The 24254-nt window shown below is 37.5% G+C and overlaps 1 protein-coding gene across 4 annotated transcripts in view; it reads right to left on the bottom strand.

Annotated features, from left to right (window-relative positions):
* Positions 1–910: 910 nt before the first annotated feature.
* Positions 911–24254, bottom strand: part of EPB41L4A (erythrocyte membrane protein band 4.1 like 4A) — a 252941-nt gene continuing 229597 nt past the window's right edge. For 3 of the 4 annotated variants that reach the window (XM_060635206.3, XM_060635208.3, XM_060635205.3), the window contains 6 exons: positions 22893–23012; positions 7434–7481; positions 6777–6845; positions 5422–5532; positions 4305–4386; positions 911–1176 (listed from right to left, as the gene is read on the bottom strand). In XM_060635206.3, the coding sequence (XP_060491189.1) occupies positions 1042–1176; positions 4305–4386; positions 5422–5532; positions 6777–6845; positions 7434–7481; positions 22893–23012 (565 nt within the window). In that variant the 3' untranslated portion in view covers positions 911–1041. The remainder of the gene's footprint in view (positions 1177–4304; positions 4387–5421; positions 5533–6776; positions 6846–7433; positions 7482–22892; positions 23013–24254) is intronic. The other variant, XM_078447487.2, reaches the window with a different exon arrangement.

Below are 24254 nucleotides of genomic sequence, written 5' to 3'. Positions count from 1 at the left end.
GAGGAGGATCTTAACAGTTTACAGTCGGGATTAGAAGAATTGACACCAGCTGCAGATAATCCTTTTGAGAAACTTGGAATGGGAGAGGAAAATAGTAGCTGGAGAGGGATTTGTGGTTGGAAAAGTTGGTTGGCTTTTATTTTCCTTTTTTTAGATGGAAGAGTTAATAGTTTAAAACCAAATGGCAAGGATCTAGCTGACAGGAAGTGGACAGGGACAAGAAGGCTGAAGGAGAGTGGGTTCCAAAACACAGGTGCAGGGACAGGAGGAAAGGAAGGATTAGTGTTGATGACAGCTGGAAAGTTTGTGGGTAGGGAGATAATGTCCTGCAGGAGTATCTGTTTTCTCTGGAAAGTGGAGTGCAAAGTCATCCTCAGATGAACTCGTCTTTGGGGGTGGGAGTTAGATAGCCAGGCAGGATGGAGAGACCATTTGAGGTTGGGTTTCATGAATTTATAACGGAGGTCAACTGAAATCTACACATAGCATTTTCTTTTTTTTTTTTTGAAAACACAAGGACACTAGAAATTAAAAGCAACACTTAAAAAGCTTTTTACATTTGTAAATAACCAGTGGGACTTAATGCCACAAAATACAGTATTACAAAGAACATTTATATGAATAAAAACTTCAGTCTGAAAGTGAGATCTCAGTCTTTATACATCTGTGCACAGGCTGAGATCCACCTAGAGTTGGGAAGAACCTTTTTGTCCACTTGGTGTACCTAGCTAGGCAGCTGCACACTAGGATTCCAGACCTTTGATCAGAACCACCTGATCTTGGTTGTGGACACAAGATAACTGGAGTTTCCAGGAAGGAAAATAGGGTGTCAAGGCATGAGTTTTCTCAACCCTTCTTTGAGTTGCCAAATAAAAAGGCCCTTCAGCACAAATACACTGTTAAACATTTAGAAGATGCAACAGACTCCCATTTTTTTTCTGAAGAAACACTTTCTGCAGGTCCAAGATATTTGAATAATTCACAGTTTGAAAGTAAAGGTGGCACACACACACACCCTTCCCACCCCTATTCTCTGGCCCTTCACTGGATCAAGTCCATCTTGAGGCGTGAAGCTTGGACAGTTTTTACTGTTTTTGCTATGTGTTTTCCAGTCAGATTGCTTGTAGATGTCTGAGATTTTTCTTCAATCAGGCTATCTTTAGATCCATTTCTTCTCTAGAAGAAAATATATTCAAAAGATTAAGATTCAGAGAAGAAAATGGCCAAATCAACTTTATTAATACATCAGAAATTAAGGTTCATAGTATCAAAAGCTGTTCAACAAATAACCCTGGTTATGACATGAAGATTGTAAAGTTAAGTCTGATTGTAACATGCATAATACACTAAATGCATGAAAATTAGTCCTAAATCACCCAGTTAAATATTTCTAGTCATTCCTAAACCAGACTCTCAGGTTGAATCAAGATAATTTTAGAGTGTGAGACCTCTGAAATGGAAGATGTCTGGATAATCTGAGAGGTAGGGGAAGGACAGTGTATGTGAAGAATGGAAAGCTAATACAGCAAGAGAAAAGGAGCTGGGAGGTCACCTAAAACAAGCACTACCTTGTAAGTTACTTTACAGTAAAACCGGTCTCTGCCTGCATATCTTAAGGAAATAAAGTGAGTCAGAGTCCATGATTCATCCCACCTTTACCAGCCTTCTGCATGAAAAAAGGAAGTGAGGTGTAGACAGGCCATACCACTACCAGAACTCTGGCACCATGACAGAACTTGGGAAATGCAACTTCCCTGCTTCCAGTGTCATTCAAGTCCTTTCTCCATGTGGCAACCACATCAGTGGTTTCCTTTTGGCACTTAGACTAAAGCCCTGCGAAATCTGTCCCCACCCTCCTCCATGCTCCAAGCACACTGGTCTTGGCTCAAACACCCCCAGGACCTTTACAGGCTTCTCTCTTGCTCTTCCATCTGCACCTGGGTGGCTCCTACTCTGCAAGTTTCCAGCTTTATACATCAGTTCCTGAGATCACTGGTCACCCTATTTCTGTCATCGGTTTCTGAGTTAACTTTCTTGGACCACCCTATTTCTGTAAAGTCACCTGTTGATTTTTCTTTTTTTTTTTTTTTTTTTTTTCAATATATGAAATTTATTGTCAAATTGACCTGTTGATTTTCTAACTGAGCCCTTGGTTTCTTCATAATGCTTCCCTAATGATTTTGTTAACTTTTATGTGTTCTATGTCTAGGCCAGGAGTCTGAATGAACATTTTTCTCAGAAGGGCCTAATTGTAGACTACATCTGGTTGCTGTTGCATGTTGTGCCCCCCCCCCCACCCCTTAAACAACCCTTAAAAAATGTAAAAGCAATTTATTAGCTCCTAGGCCATACAGAAACAGGTAGGCTGGATTTAGCCCTTAGGCTGTAGTTTACTGACTACCCAGCCAGTGCCTGTCTAATGTGCTTATTAGATATTTGTTGAATTCAAAGAGATGTCACAGAGACCAGCTTTGAATCAGTACCACACTGATCCGTAGATGCATGTGAGCTGTCGTATGCAGAAAAGTGAGAACTATTTCAATGTGCAGAAGTTTCCTGCGATTCCTGAGTGATGGTGATCAGGAAGTCTAGGGTAGTTGGAACAGCGAAAGTACAATAACATTCTTTGTGCTGAATCCAGCTTTAAATTTTAAGACAGAAAGTTCTGAAAAATAACTGCCTGTTTATCCTCACAATAACCCTGACAGGTTATTATTTACATTGCATAGAAGTTGAAGTTCAGAAGTTACACAGTTTGCTCAAAGTCACACAAGTGGTATGCAGAGACAAGGAGACACAAATGCAGGTCAATCTGAATGCAAACCCTAAACTCCTAATCTTGAATATAAATTTTTAAAATACTATTGACTTGAAACAATTGTTTGCACAACCTATTGGCTCTTCCAGATCTACCTAATCAAAAATGAGGAAGATGTTATTGGATGTAGTAACTAATCATCCAGTCCTCCATTCAGGACTGAGGCATTCACTCCCCCAGCTGCTGGGAGTGTTGGCTGATATACGGCTAAAAAACAGCCCTCCCCCAGGAACTACCCTCAGCTGAAGACAGCCCCCTCCTTAGGGCACCCTTCAACAAGTGACTTGTTACATGGTGAGTGCCTATGTGTAAAGGCCAAGTGGGAGAGATCCGATAGGCCCTCTCAGCTCTAGAGCTCCCTGTGGGATCAGCTGATGCTTTATTCGGAGAATACTACACCATTCAACATTTGGCTTTCTCTCTCATCCCAGCAAGTGTTGATCCTTATGCTTTCCAATAAAGTTCCTCCATGTAAACCTCCATCTCAGAATCTCTTACCAGGAAATCTAACATAAATTAGTACAGGCGTTTCTGACCCTGCTTAAGTCAATGACAAAAATGAATCTGGAGAAACAAAGGGCAGTGCATAACCTGTACCACTGGAGTCAGTTTTCTTAGATTGTCCATAAACTCCCTGGATTTACGTGTAAAACTGTGCTTACATGCCTTTTTATGGGAGACAGTAGTTAGAATTGCGTTCCAAAGGGATGGAGGATCTAATGAACACCACATCACTACAAACAACGGGTGGACAATGACCCATTATAAACATCAACTTTGTTCTTAGAGTGATGGTTTAAGTAGACCTAAATCCACCCAATGATCTCACACAGCCTTTTTTTCTCTGATTTACCATAAGAGATGGTGTCAAACACCTTGCTGCAATATGTTTGTTAGAGTGCTCCCCTGATCTAATCCAGCGGAGTAAATTGATTTTATTAAGGCAGACAGATAACTTTACTCTGTCCTTGAATTCCCTTTTAACCACATTATTTAAAACATTTCCAGAACAAAAGTAATTTTCTTTGATGGAGAAGACAAATGAAATAGGACTTGAGTAATTCTGTCTGCCATCAATAATAGAACATGTGCCTGCCCTAAGTCTACCACTTTCTCGCTTCTCTGGCTCAAAAAATATCAAAGAACTTTTTTTTTTTTTTTTTAATTAGTGAAGCTATTGTTTCTTTGCTCTGGTTTCAAATTATCTTACCATTTTCGTTATCCTTGGATTTGCCCCAAGGATCAGACTGTTTGAGAACTTGCACTAGCTCTAGCTCTCACTTCTAACTTAACTCTTCCCATGTTGTGCCTTGTCTTGATCATGTAACCCTCCTTCCACATTTTGTATACTTTCTTTTTAAATTATAGAGTCTCAGAATGAGGTTAGAGATTCATTGCCCTATCTCCCCAAAAGAACTTTCAGAAAAGTGCTTCTCAAAAATTTTCATCAATACCAATACCTTAAAACTTTATTATTAATACCGACCTGATGAACTGTGGAGCCACCAGAACCCTGAGCATCTGAAGAACGTGTCACAGGAAGTGGAGGTACAAGATCCGTTTTTGAACTGCAGAGGATTTGTTTTAGAATTAACAATTGAGATAGTACCTAGAATCACAACTTGAGGTGGAAGAGAACTACAGAATAGAAAACATGTTTGATGTACCTTTATACCCTTAAGAGTACCTACCACAATACTTTACACGGAGAGATGTTTAATAAATGTTTTTGCATTAAGTTGGGCAGGTTTTGCGTTAAGTTGAGCAAGGTTTTGACTTGCTCAAAATCATAGAAGAACCAAGAGTAAAACATAAGTATGGTTCCCATGTGCTCTAGTTACTGTGACATGTATAAATGGCCTTTCGATTTGTTTCCAAAGAAGCATTTGTGGCCATTTATTCTTTTTCTATAAACCTATGTAGCTATAAATAGCCATGCTCTACATTTTACAAACAAAAAATAAACAAAACCTGGCCTATAACTCTCTCGGCTGGACTAGCTTATGTCCCAACTTATTAATGTTTATCAAAATTTTGAGCCTTAATTCAGAGTTAAATGATTAACATTCCTATCCAGCAATACCAAGTACATGATACATAATTATTTCATTAACATATTCGTTTAAAATATAGCACCTCTTGCGACTATATTGTGAGATACAGTCACTTTCCTCAAAAGAAAAACTGAATAACACAAAGAAATGACTACAACATACGATATTTGCTATAGTAAAAGAAAATGTCATCAGATCAAAAAGAAACATACACCATTTCTCAAATAAGGATGCATTATTCACAATAGAATAGTTAATGCATTTTTTTTTCTTGTAAAAGTTTCAGTGCATAGCTTGGGGGTACCATGATTCAGGCTAAGTATGGTCTAGATCTGTGCTGTCCAATATGGTAGCCACTAGCCATACAGGGCTACTTAAATTTAATTAAGAATATTAAATTTTCAGTTTCTCGGTCACACTACCCATCTTTCAGATACTTAACAGTTACAGATACAGAACATTTCCATCATTGCAGAAAGTCCTACTGTACTGTGCTGTTCCAGAACTGGAGTCCTGCAAGTGATAATGTACTCAAGCTTGCCCACTTACTTCACCTCCGAGAGAACGGATCGCTCTCCATCTGAACACTGAGACCTGCGATACTGGCGGTAACTTCGCGGTGAATGGGAATGCCTGATGCGGATTGGGTCACCTTGAGTCCTGAATAAGCAACCAAAAACATGGAAATAAACCAGAAGTCAGAAGAGGATAATTTGGAATTTTTCCTTAATATGGAAACCACAAAGGAATGACTTCAAGAATTTAAAAAGAACATGATCCCTCTGAGCTTAGAAAGCCTAAGTGGCTTCACTTTCAGGAGCTAACAGAAAACTGCCCTCTTGACCATTTACATGACCATTTCATTTACATGAAAATGAAGCTCTATTATTTGTATGCACATGAGTGTGTAGTTTTTTAATGAAAAATTCTAATGAAACTATTCCCTACAGTTGAATTTTTTCCAGTAGTGTGAAAGAAAAAAATCTGTAATGCAGACAAATGGCATTCCTATGAGGAAAGGTTGGTCCTTATCCTAGCTAATTAGCCTGTCATTAAGAATTCAATCTTTGGCCAAGAGATGAGGGGGTGGTAGGAAGGGGAGTTGGGGAGAGTGTGTACAAACCTGCAGTTTGACCAGAGTGGGAAGAAAGCATGGGTTACAGACAGAAATAAAGCAAGGAAGTAACCCCCCACCCCCACACACCCTTTCTCTTTACCAATTACAGCAGGGCAGAAAACAGAGTAAATAGATCATCTTCTGCTGCATCCTACACTGAATGGTGATTAGGGAATCCTGTTACGCTTCCATGGAGCACATTCAATGTGCTAGTTCTATGGGCTAATGTGGCAGGATTCAGGGCCAATACAACATCTTGTAGTGAATAAAAAGAAACATTACCAATCAATGAATCCCTTAAAAAAAAGAACTTAGGTTTTAGAACACATTAATTATCAAAAGCTCCTGTGCACCTACTTCATACAAACTGGCAGTTAATATATGATTGTGATTGTAGTGCAAAATAACAATTAGCTTTAATACACCCTTTTCTACCTCTTTCTCTACATTTTTTTTTTTAATGTTTATTTTTGAAAGGGAGAGACACAGAATGCAAGCAAGCGAGGGGGCAGAGAGAGAGAGGGAGACACACAATCTGAAGCAGGCTCCAGGCTGTGCTGTCAGCACAGAGCCTGACCGAACTCACAAACCGTGAGATCATGACCTGAGCCGAAGTCAGATGCTTAACGGACTGAGCCACTCAGGCACCCCCTTTCCTACAGTTTTAATTTTAGTTAAAATGTAAAGACAAAGCCCTTCATAGAATACCACCGGAAAGTAAGAATGGACTATTCACTTATAAGTACTAATAAAACTTTTGTGACAAGATTTTCAAAGACATACTCACTCTATTTTAGTGTATGGAATCTCTTTTAATTGTTCTTCAGACAAACCAGAAGGATCCACAAGTTCCTTTCTAGAAGGGAATGAGCAAGAAAATTAAATTTATGAAGCTGATAGAAATACAACTGGCAGGTGAGTTTTTCCTTCCTAACCTTATCCCCAAACACAGTATTAGTAAAACTAAGGGAAATATAAGCCAGGAGCAAAGATTAAAAACCTAGTATGTATTCAAGGAAAAACGGGGGAAAAACCTTTTCTGTGGCTCTTCTACCTTTTTTCCAGTTTTTCTATAACTGGAATGTAGACGACTCTCCATCCATCATTTCTTTACAAAAGATCTGCTTCTCTCCCCTGTAGTATCTTTTTTCCTTCTGAATCTGTTTTCCCTGGTATTTATTTGTAAAACATTGTCCTGAGGCCATTTACAGGTGAGGCTAACTGGCCTTAACAGAGAAGATGTCAGGGCTACCTGTAGAGGGGCTGCTGGCACGGGAAGGCACCACTGCTGTGAGTCCCATGTTCCACATAATGATGGCAATGAAGAAAGACTATGTGACAGGCTTCAGCCAGAGGCTGCCTCTCGGTGTCAGTGGTCTCCCTCGTAAACGCCTTAACACTACATGGGTTTTGAAACAAGAGGAAGAAAAAAATCAGTACTTACTGAATATGCTTCCATAACTCTTCTTTTGCTTGGATATCAGGGCTCCTCCTATAAATGGAAAAAACACCACTCATCTCTGCAAACATGCTTCATCGAAAAATCTAACAGCTAACTTTAGCCGAGCTACATTAATAGTTTTCAGACTGTGAAGTTCTTATTTGCCAGCTGGGACCAGACAACGAAAGACTGGGCAGGGAGAGCCAATGTGGGATAGCATAAAGATACAAGATAATTTATCTGCTAGTACTACTGAAAAAAATCACATAAAACCCAGCCACAGCCAAGGCTTTATCTGATGAAAGAGCCTAGAACTTGAAGAGCAAATCCACACACCCTCCACTGGTGATTTTACAGTGAAGATGATTCAGGGCTTCTGTTTCTGGTCCTTCTGGCTATTTCTAAGTAAAGGCAAAGAACTCATCCTGATTCTATTAATAGGAAAGATTCCCAACATGATCTGTGATTACCTAGTAGAAGCAGCAACCACAGGGAAAAGGGAATGGTGGGACAGCCCAGGCTGGCACACTGTGCCAGTGACCTACCTACCTTTCATATTACATCTCATGTTGTGTTTCTGGGCCAGAGCATGGGCCCAGAAATGCTGGGATCTATGTGTGGCTTATACTGTCACCTCTGTATGCCCTTCTCCATCCGAATCTACATACCCCACAAATCTCCAAAAATCCCCGAGTAGAAATTACACCACTACTTTTAATTTCCTAGAATGAGAAATTTCAAGTCATTATCCATGTGTTCACCCTCCCCACAATAGCAATGAATACTAGAAATCTATTATCACTGCAAGTGTTGCCACAGAATGATTTTTTTTCCTAGTGAGAAAATGATAAGCTTTCATTAGTCCTTTCAATAGAACCAAGGCCTAATAAAGGCCCAAAGAAAGGACGCAAAACCTAACAATTAAAAGGCCTGGTGCTACGCAAAGCCACAACAATACTCTGTCCTGTGGAATTTTACGTTCATAATCTGTATCAGCATTTTTGGGCTCAATATCACTTTCAACATATGATATTATCATTGCTTTCATTTTTCTAAGTAATAAGGCACCACTGAGGCATTCTGGTAGGACTTTCTGAGACCACAGAATACAATAAGCTACTTTCTAGCAATTAAATTGACTAAGTGGTTTTTTTCTTTAATGGAAAAAAAATCTGTAAAGGCCTTTTAACCAATTCAAAAGGAGTCAAAACATGGAAGATAAGGGGAGGGGATGAAGCCTTGGTCTCAAATGTAAAAATGTGATATTGTTAAATGTTGATTTTGTTATATAATAAAATTATATGCTTAAAAAAAATTTTTTTTAAGTTTATTTTGAGAGACAGAGCATGAGAGACAGAGAGAGGGGAGGGGCAGGGAGAGAGGAAGGAGATAATCCAAAGCAGGCTCTACACTGTCAGCACAGAGCCTGATGCAGGGCTCGATCCCATGAACCATGAGATTGTGACCTGAGCCAAAATCAAGAGTCACTGAGCCACCCAGATGCCCCTATACACTTTTTTTTTAAAGTCTTAAGAAATGCTTCTTTGGAAGGATTTTCTGTAAGGAATCTGCCTTTCCTATGTTTGGCTGGTGTGATTCACTAGACAATATTTTACATGATACTTCCGGAGTATCAAGTATTTTACATGATACTTAGTATTAGTGCTAATACTAAAAAGCACTAAGCTATTTATACTATTCCCAGAGAAGAGATGGTTCTGCTTTACCTATACATCAGCATCTAATTGTCAGAGAGGGTCACCCAATAGTCTTAAGTATTACAGAATATCTAGGTTAGGAAGCCATTCTATTGAAAATCATTCTTATCTCTGAAGGTGCAATAGTAAGGCTATCTTTGAGTTGAAGAGGGTTTCTCAACCTCAACACTATTGACATTCTGGGTCAAATAATTCTTTGCTGTAGAGGGCTGTCCTATGCGTTGTAGGATGATTAGTAGCTCTATGGTCTCTGCCCATGATGTCAGTAATACCTCCCCACTGTGACAAGCAAAAATGTCTCCAGGCATTGCCAAATGTCCCATGGGGCGCAAAACTGCCCGAAACTGGAAATAACTGGTCAAAGGTTTGACCTGAAAGTAAAGTAGTTATGGTCGGGTGGAGGAACTGTGAGGCCAGGTCACTGTAGAGATCCATTATGTGATTACTGACACAGTGTCGGAGAGAATAATAGCAAAGCAGGAACTAAATCTTCAAATAATGAGGTAAGGGACGCATACACAAGGAGTGGTATAATCTGATGGCCTTAGATTCAAAACCGAGTGCTTTGAGGAAAGAGGAAGGGAGAATAAGAAAAAGCAATGAGGGGCAAGTAGGATGTGCCTGTCCCCCATGACCACCATATCAGGCTAGTGAGAGACAGATGATGAATATAAGCAACATACAAAACACTTGATAACTGGATACTTCTGAGTGCTGGAATTGCAGGTAATTTTATTATTCATACTTACCTATCTTTTCTGATTTATTTTTAGTCAAGAGAATTTTTTTAAAGTTTATTTTTGAGAGAGAGAGAGAGAGCACAAGCAGGGGAGGGGCAGAGAGAGAGGGAGACGGAATCCCAAGCTGGCTCCACACTGTCATGGTCAAGAGAATTTCTAACTTTAGGTATCAAAAAAGAAAAACATAAAAACATTTCCATGGTTTAAAAAATTACTATTGTTGCAATTCCACAGGCAATACCTTTCATTTCCATCTTGTAAGAATTAGCAGAAATGTTACCTTAACCCAAATGGGAACATTAGTCTTTGGAGCCATAAATACTGTTCCTAAAAGATTCAGGAATTTAGTCTAGATGTTTAAGTTCTATAGCATCTATAATAAGCATCTACGATTGTCATGTTTAAGTTACTGAGTTCTGAAATGCCCAGCAGTTTCAAGCAGCTTTATGTCAGGGAGAAGTTCCAAAGCTAAAAACAAAAAAACAAAAACAAAAAAAACAATTTCCTCCAATTGCTAGACCACCTGTGATTTAACAAATGTAAATACCGGCAACATGCTAATGAGGAATGTATTATTCTTATGCTTACATCTGCACACATTTAATCAATAATTTAGGATGATTTCATGATCTGCAGCTCAACATCATTTTGTGAATTTAGAAAGCTGTGGGATTTTGACAGCCATTTTTCTTAATTAAAGGGCTCTTAATTATGCAGATGTTTTATTTGAACTCTCCAAATAAGTTCCTAAGGAAATAGAGCATATATATATATATAATACACATGAAGTTCAATATTAGTCCCATATTTTTCAAAAACAAAACATCCCTCATCTACACCTGATACCAATAGCCCAATATAAATATTCATTTTTCAGAGAAATTAGCTTTGATGAGACATCATTTAGAGTCATCATCTCCTTTCTTCCAAAACTCTAAGAACAACACTTGTTAAATCTACAGTGTTTAAACCCCATCACTGCATACAGTCTTTTACATCTCCCTAATGTTACGATTATATTAACTAGAAAACACTATATGTTATACTATGGGATACAATACACTATATTTTTATGTACTATAATAAACTAAAAAATAAATGAGGTAGCATTTGACTTCATGCTTTTGTGACCTTACCACTGAACGCTGTTCTAAAAGGAAATTTAGACTTGAAAATGTTACTAAGAAAACTGTAAGTTTATAAAACATCTTTATTTTAAAAATTCAAAGCCCTTAACAAATATCTCATTAATTCCTCATCATATTCCTGAGTGGTCAGAATAGACATGATTAAGAGAAAGCTTAATCTTCCACTCCTTCCCTCCCTCTGTCAGAATTAAAGAAGGATTAGGAAGCCACAGGGCTCAGCAACCTGGCTACTGAAGATCATTCAAGGAGTCACTTCCAGAACCTACATGCTAAATCTCTGAGGAATCAGACTTCGGTTTTGTCTTTAATGGGAACATCACTTCACCCTGACAATCCCATCTTCACATCAATTATTTTTGAATAAAAATAGTGAGACCTTACCACCACCAGAGGGAGCATGAGCCTTCTCGCACACACAAGTTGAACCTATGAGAACTATTGTTTCAGCTTCATTGCCTCTTCCAAACATAGCAATGAGTTTTACTAATTAGTTTTACTAATATAGAAAAGCATTTCCACCAAAAGTTTCTAATGATAAGTAAACAAGAATGTCATGGCAATGCAGCTTCAAAATGTACTAGAAAGAACTGTACTTCTCAACATTTTCCTAGATGAGATCCAAGAGAGAGGGGATTTGTATTTTATACTATTGTATGTCTCTGGCATTTATAATACATAAAATTTTCTAGCTTTTTATTGTAAATTTGAAAAATAAAATGAATGAATCATGTGAATGATGTATCATAACATTCTAAACCCTCAGTGAATATATGTCCATATAGCAATTTATTGACATGGTAGTAGGAATTAAGAATATGGGAGTAATTGACAGTTAAGTGGTTTACTGTATATCTGAAATGTTAATTATATGTGAAGAACAATTTTAATTACTTTCTCAGATCCTGCTCTAGTCATGTTACCATTTTTTAAAAAAGCAGTAGCGATTCTTGGGGTGCCTGAGTGGCTCAGTCAGTTGAGCATCTGATTCTTGGTTTTGGCTCAGGTCATTATCCCAGGGTGGTGGGATCAAGCCCGGCGTTGGGCTGGGCTCTGCACTGAGCGTGGAGCATGCCTAGGATTCTCTCTCTCTCCCTCTCCCCTTCTCCCTGTCTCTCTCTAAAATTAAAAAAAAATTTTTTTAATTACAAAAAAAAACCATTAAAAAAAAAAGCAGTAGTGGTTCCTAAATTTGCACAGAACCAAATTATAATCTTCATTTGAGTTGGCCCCACCCTGCTCTCTTCACATCTCACCTCTTCTTTATCTCAAGGGAAAAAAATCAGTACCTTACAGCATTTCTAGAGATTGCCCAAGACCTAGAGAACTTATTATAGTAACTGTAATCCCAAGTATGATATCACAGATACTTGTCATATAGGACTTGAATTTTCAGCAATATGAAAATGGTATTATCTGTTTGTAGAGATGACACTGGGAGTTCATGGAGATTAGGCAGTAAGCTAACATTGGGGAGGCCCAGAAAGCAGAGGTCTGACAATGGCACCCAGCAAATAACTTTCTTAGTTGTCAAAGAACCTCAGATTTTTAATGTCATAGCTCAAATGAAAGAGAGCTCAGTTTGTCCATATAAGGTAGGTATTCCATCATCTTGTAGAGTTGTAACAGTTTTATCCAGTTGCCTACTTGACATTTCCATTTGATTACACACTTGGTTTCTCAAACCTAACAAAACAAAAATCTTGACACTCTCTCCACACACATCTCCAGCCCATCTCACCCACCTCAGTAAAACCTCATGACTTCCGCTCCACCCATCAGTCCCAGACTGCAAATTCATGCAAAATACCTGTCACACTCCCAAATCCGCCAGCACTGCTTCCAAAATGTGTTTTCATCCACTTCTCTTCATTTCTGAGCTAAAACCACCTCTTACACCTAGCCCACCCCAGAGGTTTTCCAGTTGCTCTTCCTATGTCCTTTCTCCTTCTCAGTCTGCTTTTTACCAAGGAGGTAGAGTAACTTCTGAATGAACTACTCTTCAAATAGATTTTTTTTTCACTTGGAATTTCTTTAACTGCATTTTGGTCATATCAGCTATATAATTAATCAATCAACCAAGTTCAGTTACAAAGTCATCCCAAATATTTGCTAAATCTTTTTTATGGTTTGCTTTAAACCTAAATTCCAGAAAGATGCACATCAAACTCTTAAATGGGGTTCTCTCCTAAGACTGCATTTTTCTGAGATAATCCTGTACCTGATCTGATATTTTTATCATGTAAATAAGATTAAAATTAAAGTTTAAATAATATTTTAAGTTTAAAGTACCACTGGATTCTTTTCTGATTTCAGCTGATCTGATAAAAGCAATACTGAGTTTAAAGGCATATCTCTACCTCAAAAGGGTATTCTGAACCTCTGCTTCTGGACACAATGGAATAACTGGTTTCAGAGGGACCCTTCCCTCCTCAAGGACTATAAAATAAAACAAAATATACAAAGCAACTGTTTCTCAGACATTGGGCAACAGACAAGATAAGCCTATGATGTTTGAGAGAAGAGAAGCACAAGGCAAGCCCCCTCATTTGCTTTGGTTTTCTCTGGGGGGACTTTCCCAGTATGGGACAGGGAAGTGGAGCTCAAGAGGCAACAGTCTCACGTGGCTGGGGAGGCAGAGATCAGAATGTGAGGCTACTGACCAGGCTGGAATTTACACTGCAGGATAAAATTAAAAAGGGGACTTCAGAAGTCTGTACAGGGTTTTCCTTAAGAGGATGGCTGAGTATATTCATTGCACTTAATCTCTACATAAGCGGGGTAAGACTATACGAGGCCTAACAGAGAGAAGCTGCTGTAAGACTTAGAGCCGAGCAGAGACACCAGAGAGGGTGAAGTGGTAGGAGACAGAGTTCTGATGCAGTTGCTGTGGAAAAGCCATGCTGAACACTGTATGCTTCAATTAAGACTCCAGAAAGGCCAAGCTTTAGGAATGGGGATGAAGCCAAAAGTAAAAAAACACATCCTAAACTAATGAAAAAGTCTGAAAAGTCCCACACTACCAAAGCATAAACCCAAGCATAAAAAATAAGATTGAAAGTAGCCACCAGTAATTTAGCCACCTGCCTGAACAAAATTTGACTCTTTAAAGAAAGACAGCATAGGGGCGCCTGGGTGGCTCGGTTAGTTAGGCGTCTGGCTTCGGCTCAGGTCATGATCTCATGGTCTGTGAGTTCAAGTTCCACGTCAGGCTATGTGCTGACAGCTCAGAGCCTGGACCTGCTTCGGATTCTGTGTCTCCCTCTCCCTGCCCCTCCCCTGCTCATGCTGTGTCTCTATCTCTCAAAAAAAAAGTGAATAAACGTTAAAAAAAAAATTTTTTTTTTCAAGAAAGGCAGCATAATCCAGACCTCCTAATTAGACATCATCTAAAATTTTCAGCATATATGGGGTGCCTGGCTGGCTCAATCAGTACAGCATACAACTCTTGATCTTAGGGTTATGGGTTCGAGCTCCATGTTGGTGTAGAGATTATTTAAAAATAAAAACTTTAGGGGCACCTGGGTGCCTCAGGCAGTTAAGTGTCCAACTCTTGGTTTTGGCTCAGGTCACAATCTCATGGTTTGTGAGTTTGAGACCCATGTCTGCTTGGGATTCTCTCTCCATGCCCCTCCCCTGCTTACTCACTCATTCTCTCTCTAAAAATAAATAAATAAACTTAAAAAAATAAATAATAAAATCTTTAAAAAATAAATTTTCTGCATTCAATAAAAAATTATTATATATGTAGAGAGATAAATATAATCATAATCTAAAAATAATAAAAGTAGTCAATAGAAACATTTTTAAAGACAGATGTGGGAATTCACAAACAAGAGCTTTAAAACATCTTGTAAATATGTATATAACAACTTATAGGAAAATATGGACATAATAAATGAATACATGGGAAATCTCAACAGAGAAATGAAAACTATTAGAAGAACAAAAGTAAAAGTCAGAGAGCTTTAAGAGGAGACTGGATAACACAGGGCGAAAAGAATTGACTAAGCTGAAAACAAGTCAACAGAAATCAAAATTTAAAGGGGAAAAAATATTTTATAAATGAACAAAACCTTAGTTGCTTTTGGGACAATATTAAGTGGTCTAGCATATATACAATTTGATACCCAAGAAACAGAAGACTGAATGGGTCAGGAAAAAGAATTGGAAAATATAATGGCCAAAAGTCTCCTAAATTTGGTGAAAAACATCAAATTACAGAAATATAAATAATAAAGATGACATTTAGCTATACCATAGTCAAACAAATAAAAAGATAATGAAAAAAATCATAAAAGTAGCTGGTGAAACAAAAGACAAATTCCATACAGTGCCTATGGAATGAAGATAGACTTATCAGAAATGACAGCAACCAGAACACAACAGAACAATCTCTTTAAGTGTGAAAGAAAAAACTATCAACTTAGAATCATATAACTAGTGAAAACATCTGCTCCAAACAAGGGTAAGATAAAGACATCTTCACATAAACGAAGAGAATTCCTCATCTGCAGACTGGTACTACAAGAAATGCTGAGGGAAGGAAAATGGAATGTCAGATCTAGAGGAAGAAATAAAACACACTGGTCATAGTAAATATGTGGGTAACTGTACTCATTCTTTTTTTGCTTATTTATCTTTGAGAGAGAGAAAAAGAGAGTGTATGTGCCTAAGCTGGGGAGGGGCAGAGAGAGAGGGAGAGAATCCAAAGCAGGTTCCACCCTACCAGTGCAGAGCCTGATGTGGGGCTTGTGGGCTCGAGCCCACAAACTGTGAGATCATGACCTGAGCTGAAATCAAGATTTGGATGCTTAGCTGACTGAGCCACCCAGGCACCCCACTGTATTCATTTTCTATTGCTGCTGCAGAAAATTGCCACAAATTTAATGGCTTAAAACAACACAAATTTTTTTAATAGGAAATTTATTGTCAAATTGGTTTCCATACAACACCCAGCGCTCATCCCAAAAGGTGCCCTCCTCAATACCCATCACCCACCCTCCTCTCCCTCCCACCCCCCATTAACCCTTAGTTTGTTCTCAGTTTTTAAGAGTCTCTTATGCTAAAACAACACAAATTTTTTATCTTACAGTTCTGTAGATCAGAAATCTGATCAAGGTCTCACTAGACTAAAATCAAGCTGTGACAGGGATGCATTCCTTTCTGGAGGCTCTAGAAGAAAATCCATTCCCCTACCTCTTCCAACTTTAGAAGCTGCCCACATTCTTTGGCTCATTGCTCCTTCCTCCATCTTTAAAGCCAACTACAGCAGATTGAGTTCAAACTGCATAATTTTCACTCCCTCTTCTGTCTTTCCTTCCACTTTTTAAGAACCCTTCTGATTACTTTGAGCCCATTTGGATAACTCAGGAAAATATCCCTGGCAGAAGGCCAACTGATTAACAATCTTAATTCTACCTGCAACCTTAATTTCCCTTTGTCATCTAACATAAAATACTTACATGTCATGGAGGTTAAGATGTGGACCTATCTAGGGGACTGTTTTCTGCTACATTACTATAACTTTTCCCCCCCTCTTTTCTTAATTTCTTTAAAAAACAACTAAACTGTTTAAGCCAAGGTAATAACATTATAATATGGGGCTATTAACATGCAAAATTAAACTATATGCCAGTAGCACAAAGGAAAAAGAGAGGGAATAAATGGAGCTATATTTTTCTAAATTTTACAAAAAATATTACATAAAATTATACATGCATTTTACATGAAATATTATGATATTAATCCTAAACACATTATGATAAATTAAAGAACCATACTGTAAGCCATGGAGAAACCACTAAAGAAAAAAATAATAAGTATAGGGAAGATGTTAATTAAAAGTAAAATGGAGAACCAAAGTATCCATTTAACACAAAATATAATAGGAAAAGGAGGAACAAAGCAACAAAAAAGATAAATGGGAAAAAGAGCAAGATAGGAGGCTATTAATGTATTAATAATTATATTAACTGTAAACATACTAATATTCAATTTAAAAGGTAGAGATGGTCAGACTTGATTAAAAAAAAAAAAAAAAAAGACCAACCATTTGCTGTCTACAAGTAATCAAAAGATGGACTCTAAATATAAAGACATACTTTGGTGGTGCCTGGTGGCTCAGTTAGTTAAGCCACCAACTCCTGACTGAGGCTCAGATCATGATCTCACAGGCATGAGATTGAGCATGAGGAACTCCGCACGGGGCATGGAGCCTGCCCGACATTTTCTCTCCCTCTCCCTCTGCCCATCCTCTGCTCCTGCATCCTCTCTCTCCCTCTGTCTCTTCTCTCTCTCTCTCTCAAAAAAAAAAAAAAAAAAAAAAAAAAAAAAAAAAAAAGACATACTTTGGCTTAAAATAAAAGAATTACAAGTACATAACATTCAAACAGTGAGCATGAAAAAGATTTGTAATGGTTATATATATACACACATAAGAGTTTGCGTGCCTGTGTGTGTAGTAGACATAGGGAAAAGAATATTACCAGCAAAAAGAAAACATTTCACTATAATAAAACAGTCAATTCCTCAGGAAGACAAAAAAAAATTGCAAATATACCAGAGCTTCAAAATAACTTTAAGCAAAAACTGACAGAACTGGGACACCTGGGTGGCTCAGTCAGTTAACCTTCCTACTCTTTATTTTGGCTGGGGTCATGATCTTGTGGTTGGGTGAGATTGAGCCCCACATCCACACTGACAATGCAAAGCCTGCTTGGCATTCTCTCTCTCTCCCTCTCCCTCTGCCCCTCCCCCACTTGGGTTCTCCCTCTCTCTCTCTCTTTCTCTCTCTGTCTCTCTCTTTCAAAATAAATAAAAAGACTTTAAAAAACATGACAGAACTAAAACAGATAAATTCATAATCATCTTTGGAAATTTTAACATCCCTCTCACTCAATGACTGGAGAGTAAACAAATTGGAAAAGACAGAGGCCATCAGAACACCATCAGCTAACTAGATATACTTGACATTTACAGACTACACCGAATGACTGAGAATACTCATTCTTCCCAAGTCTATCAGATCATTCATCATCATATGCTAGGTCATAAAACAAGTCTCAATAAATTTCAAGGGATTAAAATCTTACAGATTATTTTATCACAATGGAATTAAATTAGATATCAATAATAGGCACAACCTGGGTGGCTCAGTCGGTTAAGCTTCCAACTTTGGCTCAGGTCATGATCTCACAGCTTATGAGTTTGAGCCCCACGTCGGACTCTCTGCTGTCAGCACAAAACCCACTTCAGATACTCTGTCCCCCTCTCCCTCTGCCCCTCCCCCATCTCTCTCTCTCTCTCTCTCTTTCTCTCTCTCAAAAATAAACATAAAAAAAAAAAGAAATCAATAATAATGAGATATCTAGAAAACCCCCTAATATCTGGAAATTAATCAACACACTACTAAAAAAAGTCCACCATCAAAGAAATCACAAGAGAAATTAAAAATTATTTTGAATTACATGATAATGAAAACACTTATAAAAATATGTGACATATAGTTGGAGGGAAATCTGCAACTCTGTACTTATATTTAAAAAGGAGAATGGTTTACAGAATGCCTGGGTGGCTCAGTTGGTTAAGCGGCCAACTTCAGATCAGGTCATGATCTTGCAGTTCACACAAGTTCAAACCTGCCATAGGGCTCTGTGCTGACGACTTAGATTCCGTGTCTCCCTCTCTCTCTGCCCCTCCACCACTTGCATGCTCTGTCTCTCTCAAATATAATAAAAAACATTTTAAAAAAAAGGTTTAAAATCGTTGTCATCTTAAGAAGATGAAAAAAGAATAAAAGACAAAATAAACAGAAAGAAGTAATAAAGAGTGGAAATCAATGAAATAGACAACAAAGAAAAACCCAAAGTTCTCTGAAAAGATAGATTAAGGGAAAAATTAAGAGAAACACAATCAACATCAGGAATAAAAGAGGTAATATCACACAGATGTTAAAAAGACACTAAAGCATTATTATGAACAAGTTTTTGCTAAAAGATTTGACAAGTTAGATAAAATGAACAAACTCCTTTTAAAACATGTATTACTCAAACTCACACAAAACAAGTAAAAAACCTGAATAGCCCAATTTATCACTGTTTAAGAAATCAAGTTTATAATTTGAAACTTTCCACTAAGGAAATTCCAGACAGAGATGGTTTTACTGGTGAATTATATCAAATATTTAAGGAAGGAATAATGTTAATTTTTTACTTCACTCTTTCAGAAAATGAAGAAAAAGGGAACACTTCCCAAATTATTTTAAATGACCAGTAAAACCCCATTGCCAGAAACCTGACAAAGATACTTACTACAAGAAAATTATAGACCAGTGTTTCTCAACAAAATAGTATCAAATAGAATCCCACAATATACAGAAAAGATAATACATCATGACCCTGAGGGCTTATCTCAGGAATGCAAGGATGTATCATTCAAAGCAAATCACTGTAATTCTCCCACTAACAGCATAAAGAAGAAAACCCATATAAAGTCACCTCAGATGCAGAAAAAGCTTATAACAAAATTCAAGATTCATTCATGATAAAAAAAAAAACAAAAAACCTCTTACACTAGAAACAGAATGGATCTTCCTCAGTCTTACAGCTAGCATCATACTTAACATATTGAATGTTTCCTCTATAGGAAAAAGAACAAGCCAAGGAGGTCTCCTTTCATAACACTTCTTTTCAAAATTGTAATACAACACTAAAATGGAAGATCTAGCAAGTGTATTAAGGAAAAAACAGAAATAAAAAGAAAAAAAATAGAAATAAAGGGAAGTAGTCCCTGGTCACAAACAATGGGACTGTAAATGTGGGAAATTCTAAGAAATTAAAAAAAAAAAAAAGCTTCTGGAGATATGAAATCAATTTAACAAGGTTGCAGGATGGCAAGATACAATATTAATATCAAAAAATAATTTGTGTTCCTATCTACTAACCAACAATTGGAGAATAACATTTTTTTAAAGTACAGTTCAGTACCATTAAAAATATTAAACATTTAGGGTTAAATGTAACAAAATAAATGCAATAACGCTGTCCTGAAATCCAAGAAACACTGCTGAAAGTTGTTAAGAGACTTAAATAAATGGATGGTTAAGAATTTTCTCCAAACTGACCTGTAGATTCAGCGTAAGTCTAAAGTCTATTTTTTACTTTTTGGTAGAATCTAACAAGCTGATTCAAAAATTCACACAGAACTGAAAAGACCTAAAATAGCTAAAGCAATCTTGAAAAAAAAATTAGAGAATTTACACTGCCTGATTCAAGTCTTACTATAAAGCTACAGTAACCAAGACAACTTGGTGGCTTAGGGATAGACAACTAGATCAATGGCCCACAGATAAGCAGTCAATTGATTTTCAACCAAGGCCCCAAGGCATTTCAATAAAGATAGTCTTTTTTGTAACAAATGGTACTGGAATAGTGCATACACAACTGGAAAAAACTTCTCAATATCTACCTCTACCTCACACATACTGGACAATTAATTCTAGATGGATGACAGACCTAAATACAAAAGCAAAATCTATAAACCTGCTAGAAAAAGATATGAGAACACCTTTGCAACTTTAGGGTAGGCCCATATTCCTTAAGATATAAAAAAGCCTTAACTACAAATGAAAACAAAATGATACATTGGTCTTCACTGAAATTTAGAAAATCTGCTTATCAAAAGACAATGTTAAGAACATGATAAAGCAAACCACAGCCAGGAAGAAAATATACACCATACACATATCTGAAAAATAACTTATATCCAGACTACATAAAGAATGCTACATATAAATAATAAAAAGGAAACAATCCTTAATTTTAATCCAATTAAAATGTGCAAAAACTTCAACACTAAAAGTGAAGATATACGAACAACCAAAAAGCACAGGAAAATGTGGTTAACATCATAGTCATCAGGCAAATGTTAATCGAAACCATCATGGAATACCTCTTCAGGCCAAGTAGACTACCTGAAACTAATAAGACAAAACTAAGGATCTGCAAGAATGGGGCAGAATTAGAACTCTCGTTCATTGCTAGTGGGGGTGTAAAATGATACAGCCTCCTTGGAAATCACGGTGGTAGTTACTATTACATATAATATGGTTAGAAATATCCCTTAATCCAGCAATTCCACTCAGGTATTTATCCCAGGGCATAAAATAACATACTCCAGGGATACACTTGTATGAATGTCTACAGCAACTTTTAACATAATAGCAAAAACTGGAAACCATCCATATGTCCATCAAGAGAAGAATGGATAAACAAATTGTGGTAAAATCATACAATGGACTATTACTCAAAAATTTTACATATTGCCTCAAGTAATGTTTTTTGACCTCCTTAAATTTTATATATAAAATTTTTCCTAATTGTATTTTACTTTTCCCTTTTTAATAAATGAAATTTAGTACTGGCATTTAATTGAATTTAGAATGTTTTAGAAATTATTAGAAAAATTAAACATGTCTTTTAAGATTTAACAAGTCACCAAACATTGTGTATAGAAAGTCCCTCATAGAAGAAGATTCCACATGGAAAGGTAAAAGCATGATTACAAAAGATTTACCCGTGAGTATGTTGCATCCTGATCTTGGGGATTCTGTGCCTTTTGGTTAAACTCTCAACAATGAGGTCTTGATTCTTCCAGTTCTAAACCTCTCTTTTATAATGGAGCTGGGGGAAGGTGGTATCCAAGACAAAGGAAACTTTTTATTAACTTCTGCTTTAAATTGAATATTTTAATTAGGTTCCACAACAAAAACATTATGGAGCAATGAATAAATCTGTAAGGGAGTGGTACACTGCATAGTGACAACTTGCAAATTTTTTATTACAAAAGAAGCAGACATCACTCAATATGATGTACTACCGATAAAAGCAAACTCTAGGATACCTTCTAATTAAAAAGTAAGCATCTAAGACTAAAAAGCATCCCTTAGAATCACACAGGGTTCTGAGGTGTATCTTCTAGAATCCTCTCCTGGCCTCTGTTAACTTGAGCTGCACCCTTCTGCCTGACTCCCTAGAAGCCCCTCACCTACCTACAGCTTGTCTCTGCATCCACTCCCTGGCATCCTTCCACCATTCTGAGACACTAATCCCTTCCTCCACAAATAAGCAACACCAGACAACTAACCACCTAAGATCACAAAGGGATGGGTAGTTAGTCCCAGCTCACTTTCAAAAGGTAAGCTTTGAGAAGGGGTGTGGGGATGGGGATATCTAAATCTGGATGATGTGCACATTTAAAAAAACATAAAAATTTTATCAGCTCAAAAGAAAATTAATCTGGGGGACTGGCAATCTCATCATTACGGGTAATTGTGCTCACACATGGCATTGCCTAGCAACAGAAGGAGCAGGCAAATCCCAACATTGGGGTGTAATGAATCACTCACTGACTACTGCTCACAAATGGTAATTTAATAGGAAGATATTCACATCTGGTTCAATCTCAAACAAGACTTCAGAGAATTCTGCAGACTCCAATTGAGAGAAACAGCAGGTACTTCACCAAGAGCCAGGCTCCAGAACAAAGACTACGCCTACTTACTCGGTTGAATGTATGCTTTGTTTAAAAACAAAACAAAACAAAACAAAACAAAACAAAACATAGTTTTGATAGCCTCGTTTCTGACATTTTGTTTTGGCACTGCTCCAACTTCTATGGCTTCAGATATAGTTAATGAGTGCCACAAACATAAGAAGGTAAATATGACAAACAATGGGACAATCATGGTTGAACTACAATCACTTTAGACCTCAAAGAGACAGCCCAATCTGCCCAAGAATCTGCATGCTACTTCAAGCTCAGTGTTTTTGAAGAAAGCTACAAAAAGAATCCACGTACGAGCGAGATCTATGTCTGGATCGTCTGTTGTTGGGGTCCGCCTGATTTTTTTCCTTTTGTCTCCTTAATACAGCTTCCCACTGAGGCGCTGAATCAACCATATCATTCTCCTGACGTATTCTGAAAAGAAAGACCATTCATCTCAAGTTAATATTCACACATGTGGTGCTCTAGTTTTTGGTTCATCCTAAACTTGGTTTTAAAAGTTAAGAAGTTATCAAATAAGTTATTGAAAACTTATTAAGAAATGAAAAGTTATTCAAGGAACAGTTTTATTAAAATCACTTAAATCTAAGATGTATTAACTGGATTAATATATCCATATGTAGATAAGTGTACACACACACATATAAGTCTGTTAGAATATTTATACATAAATATGGAAGTATATATTAGTTTCAAACTTCTATCTTTGGCTTAAAAGCTTCTAAGAAATAGGCATGTCAAACAAAAACCTCATTTAAAACATATTTAAGGTTTGACTAAAGAAACAGTGTCTGCTATGGAGCCATTCTAAAATCATGAAACAGAATATTTTTTAAATGTACTAACCAAAGTAGCAATAAATAATTTTACTTTGAAGCACTCTTAAAATTTCACACTAATTGTCAAATTTTTCATGAACAAAAGGTGCCAGATACAATTCCCATTTTTAAGATAGAAAACCAGAAGTACAAGAAGCCACAAGTGGTGGCACCGTGTGTTAGCCGCTGAGCAGGTACATGCCATTCTGATGAGGGCAGCCTCACCTGGCCAAGAGGCAGGCAAGGTTCAACACTCCCGCAGACAGGGGCCAGGCAGGGAATGTAAACAAGGGAAAGGAAAACCCAGGGTGGCGGCTACTGGGGGATACAGGCAGCTGCCATGTGAGATCGGACAGTGTTTCCAAATCCTCTGATTTTTTTTTTAAGGATAATCCACAAATTTGGGCTTTTAAAGTGAACTCTTCCAATTTTCAAGTGCTGACAACCAATTCTGAACGTTCAAATCCTGTTTGACCTAACAATGCCTATCCATTCACCACACTGAAGTTTTGGATTTTTGGTGTATCAAGTCTTTCTTTCTCCTTCTTCTTTTTTTTGAATAGTTTGTTTAATGTTTATTTATTTTTGAGAGAGAGAGACAGAGTGTGAGCGGGTGGGGGCAGAGAGAGAGACACAGAATTTGAAGCCGGCTCCAGGCTCCGAGTGGTCAGCACAGCGCCCGACATGGGACTCAAACTCATGAACTGTGAGATCATGACCTGAGTGAAGTCAGACACTTAACCAACTGAGCCACCCAGGTGCTCCTGTATCAAGTCTTCCTAACAACAGAGGTAAGGTGTTGCAGGGGACAGGTTGGGAAGAAGTATTAGTTAAAGCA

The sequence above is a fragment of the Panthera onca genome, chromosome A1, assembly GCF_046562875.1.
Source record: "Panthera onca isolate mPanOnc1 chromosome A1, mPanOnc1 haplotype 2, whole genome shotgun sequence".
NCBI lineage: Eukaryota > Metazoa > Chordata > Mammalia > Carnivora > Felidae > Panthera > Panthera onca.
The sequence above is the reverse complement of the archived record's forward strand: the minus strand, read 5'-3'. Positions and strand labels throughout refer to the sequence as shown.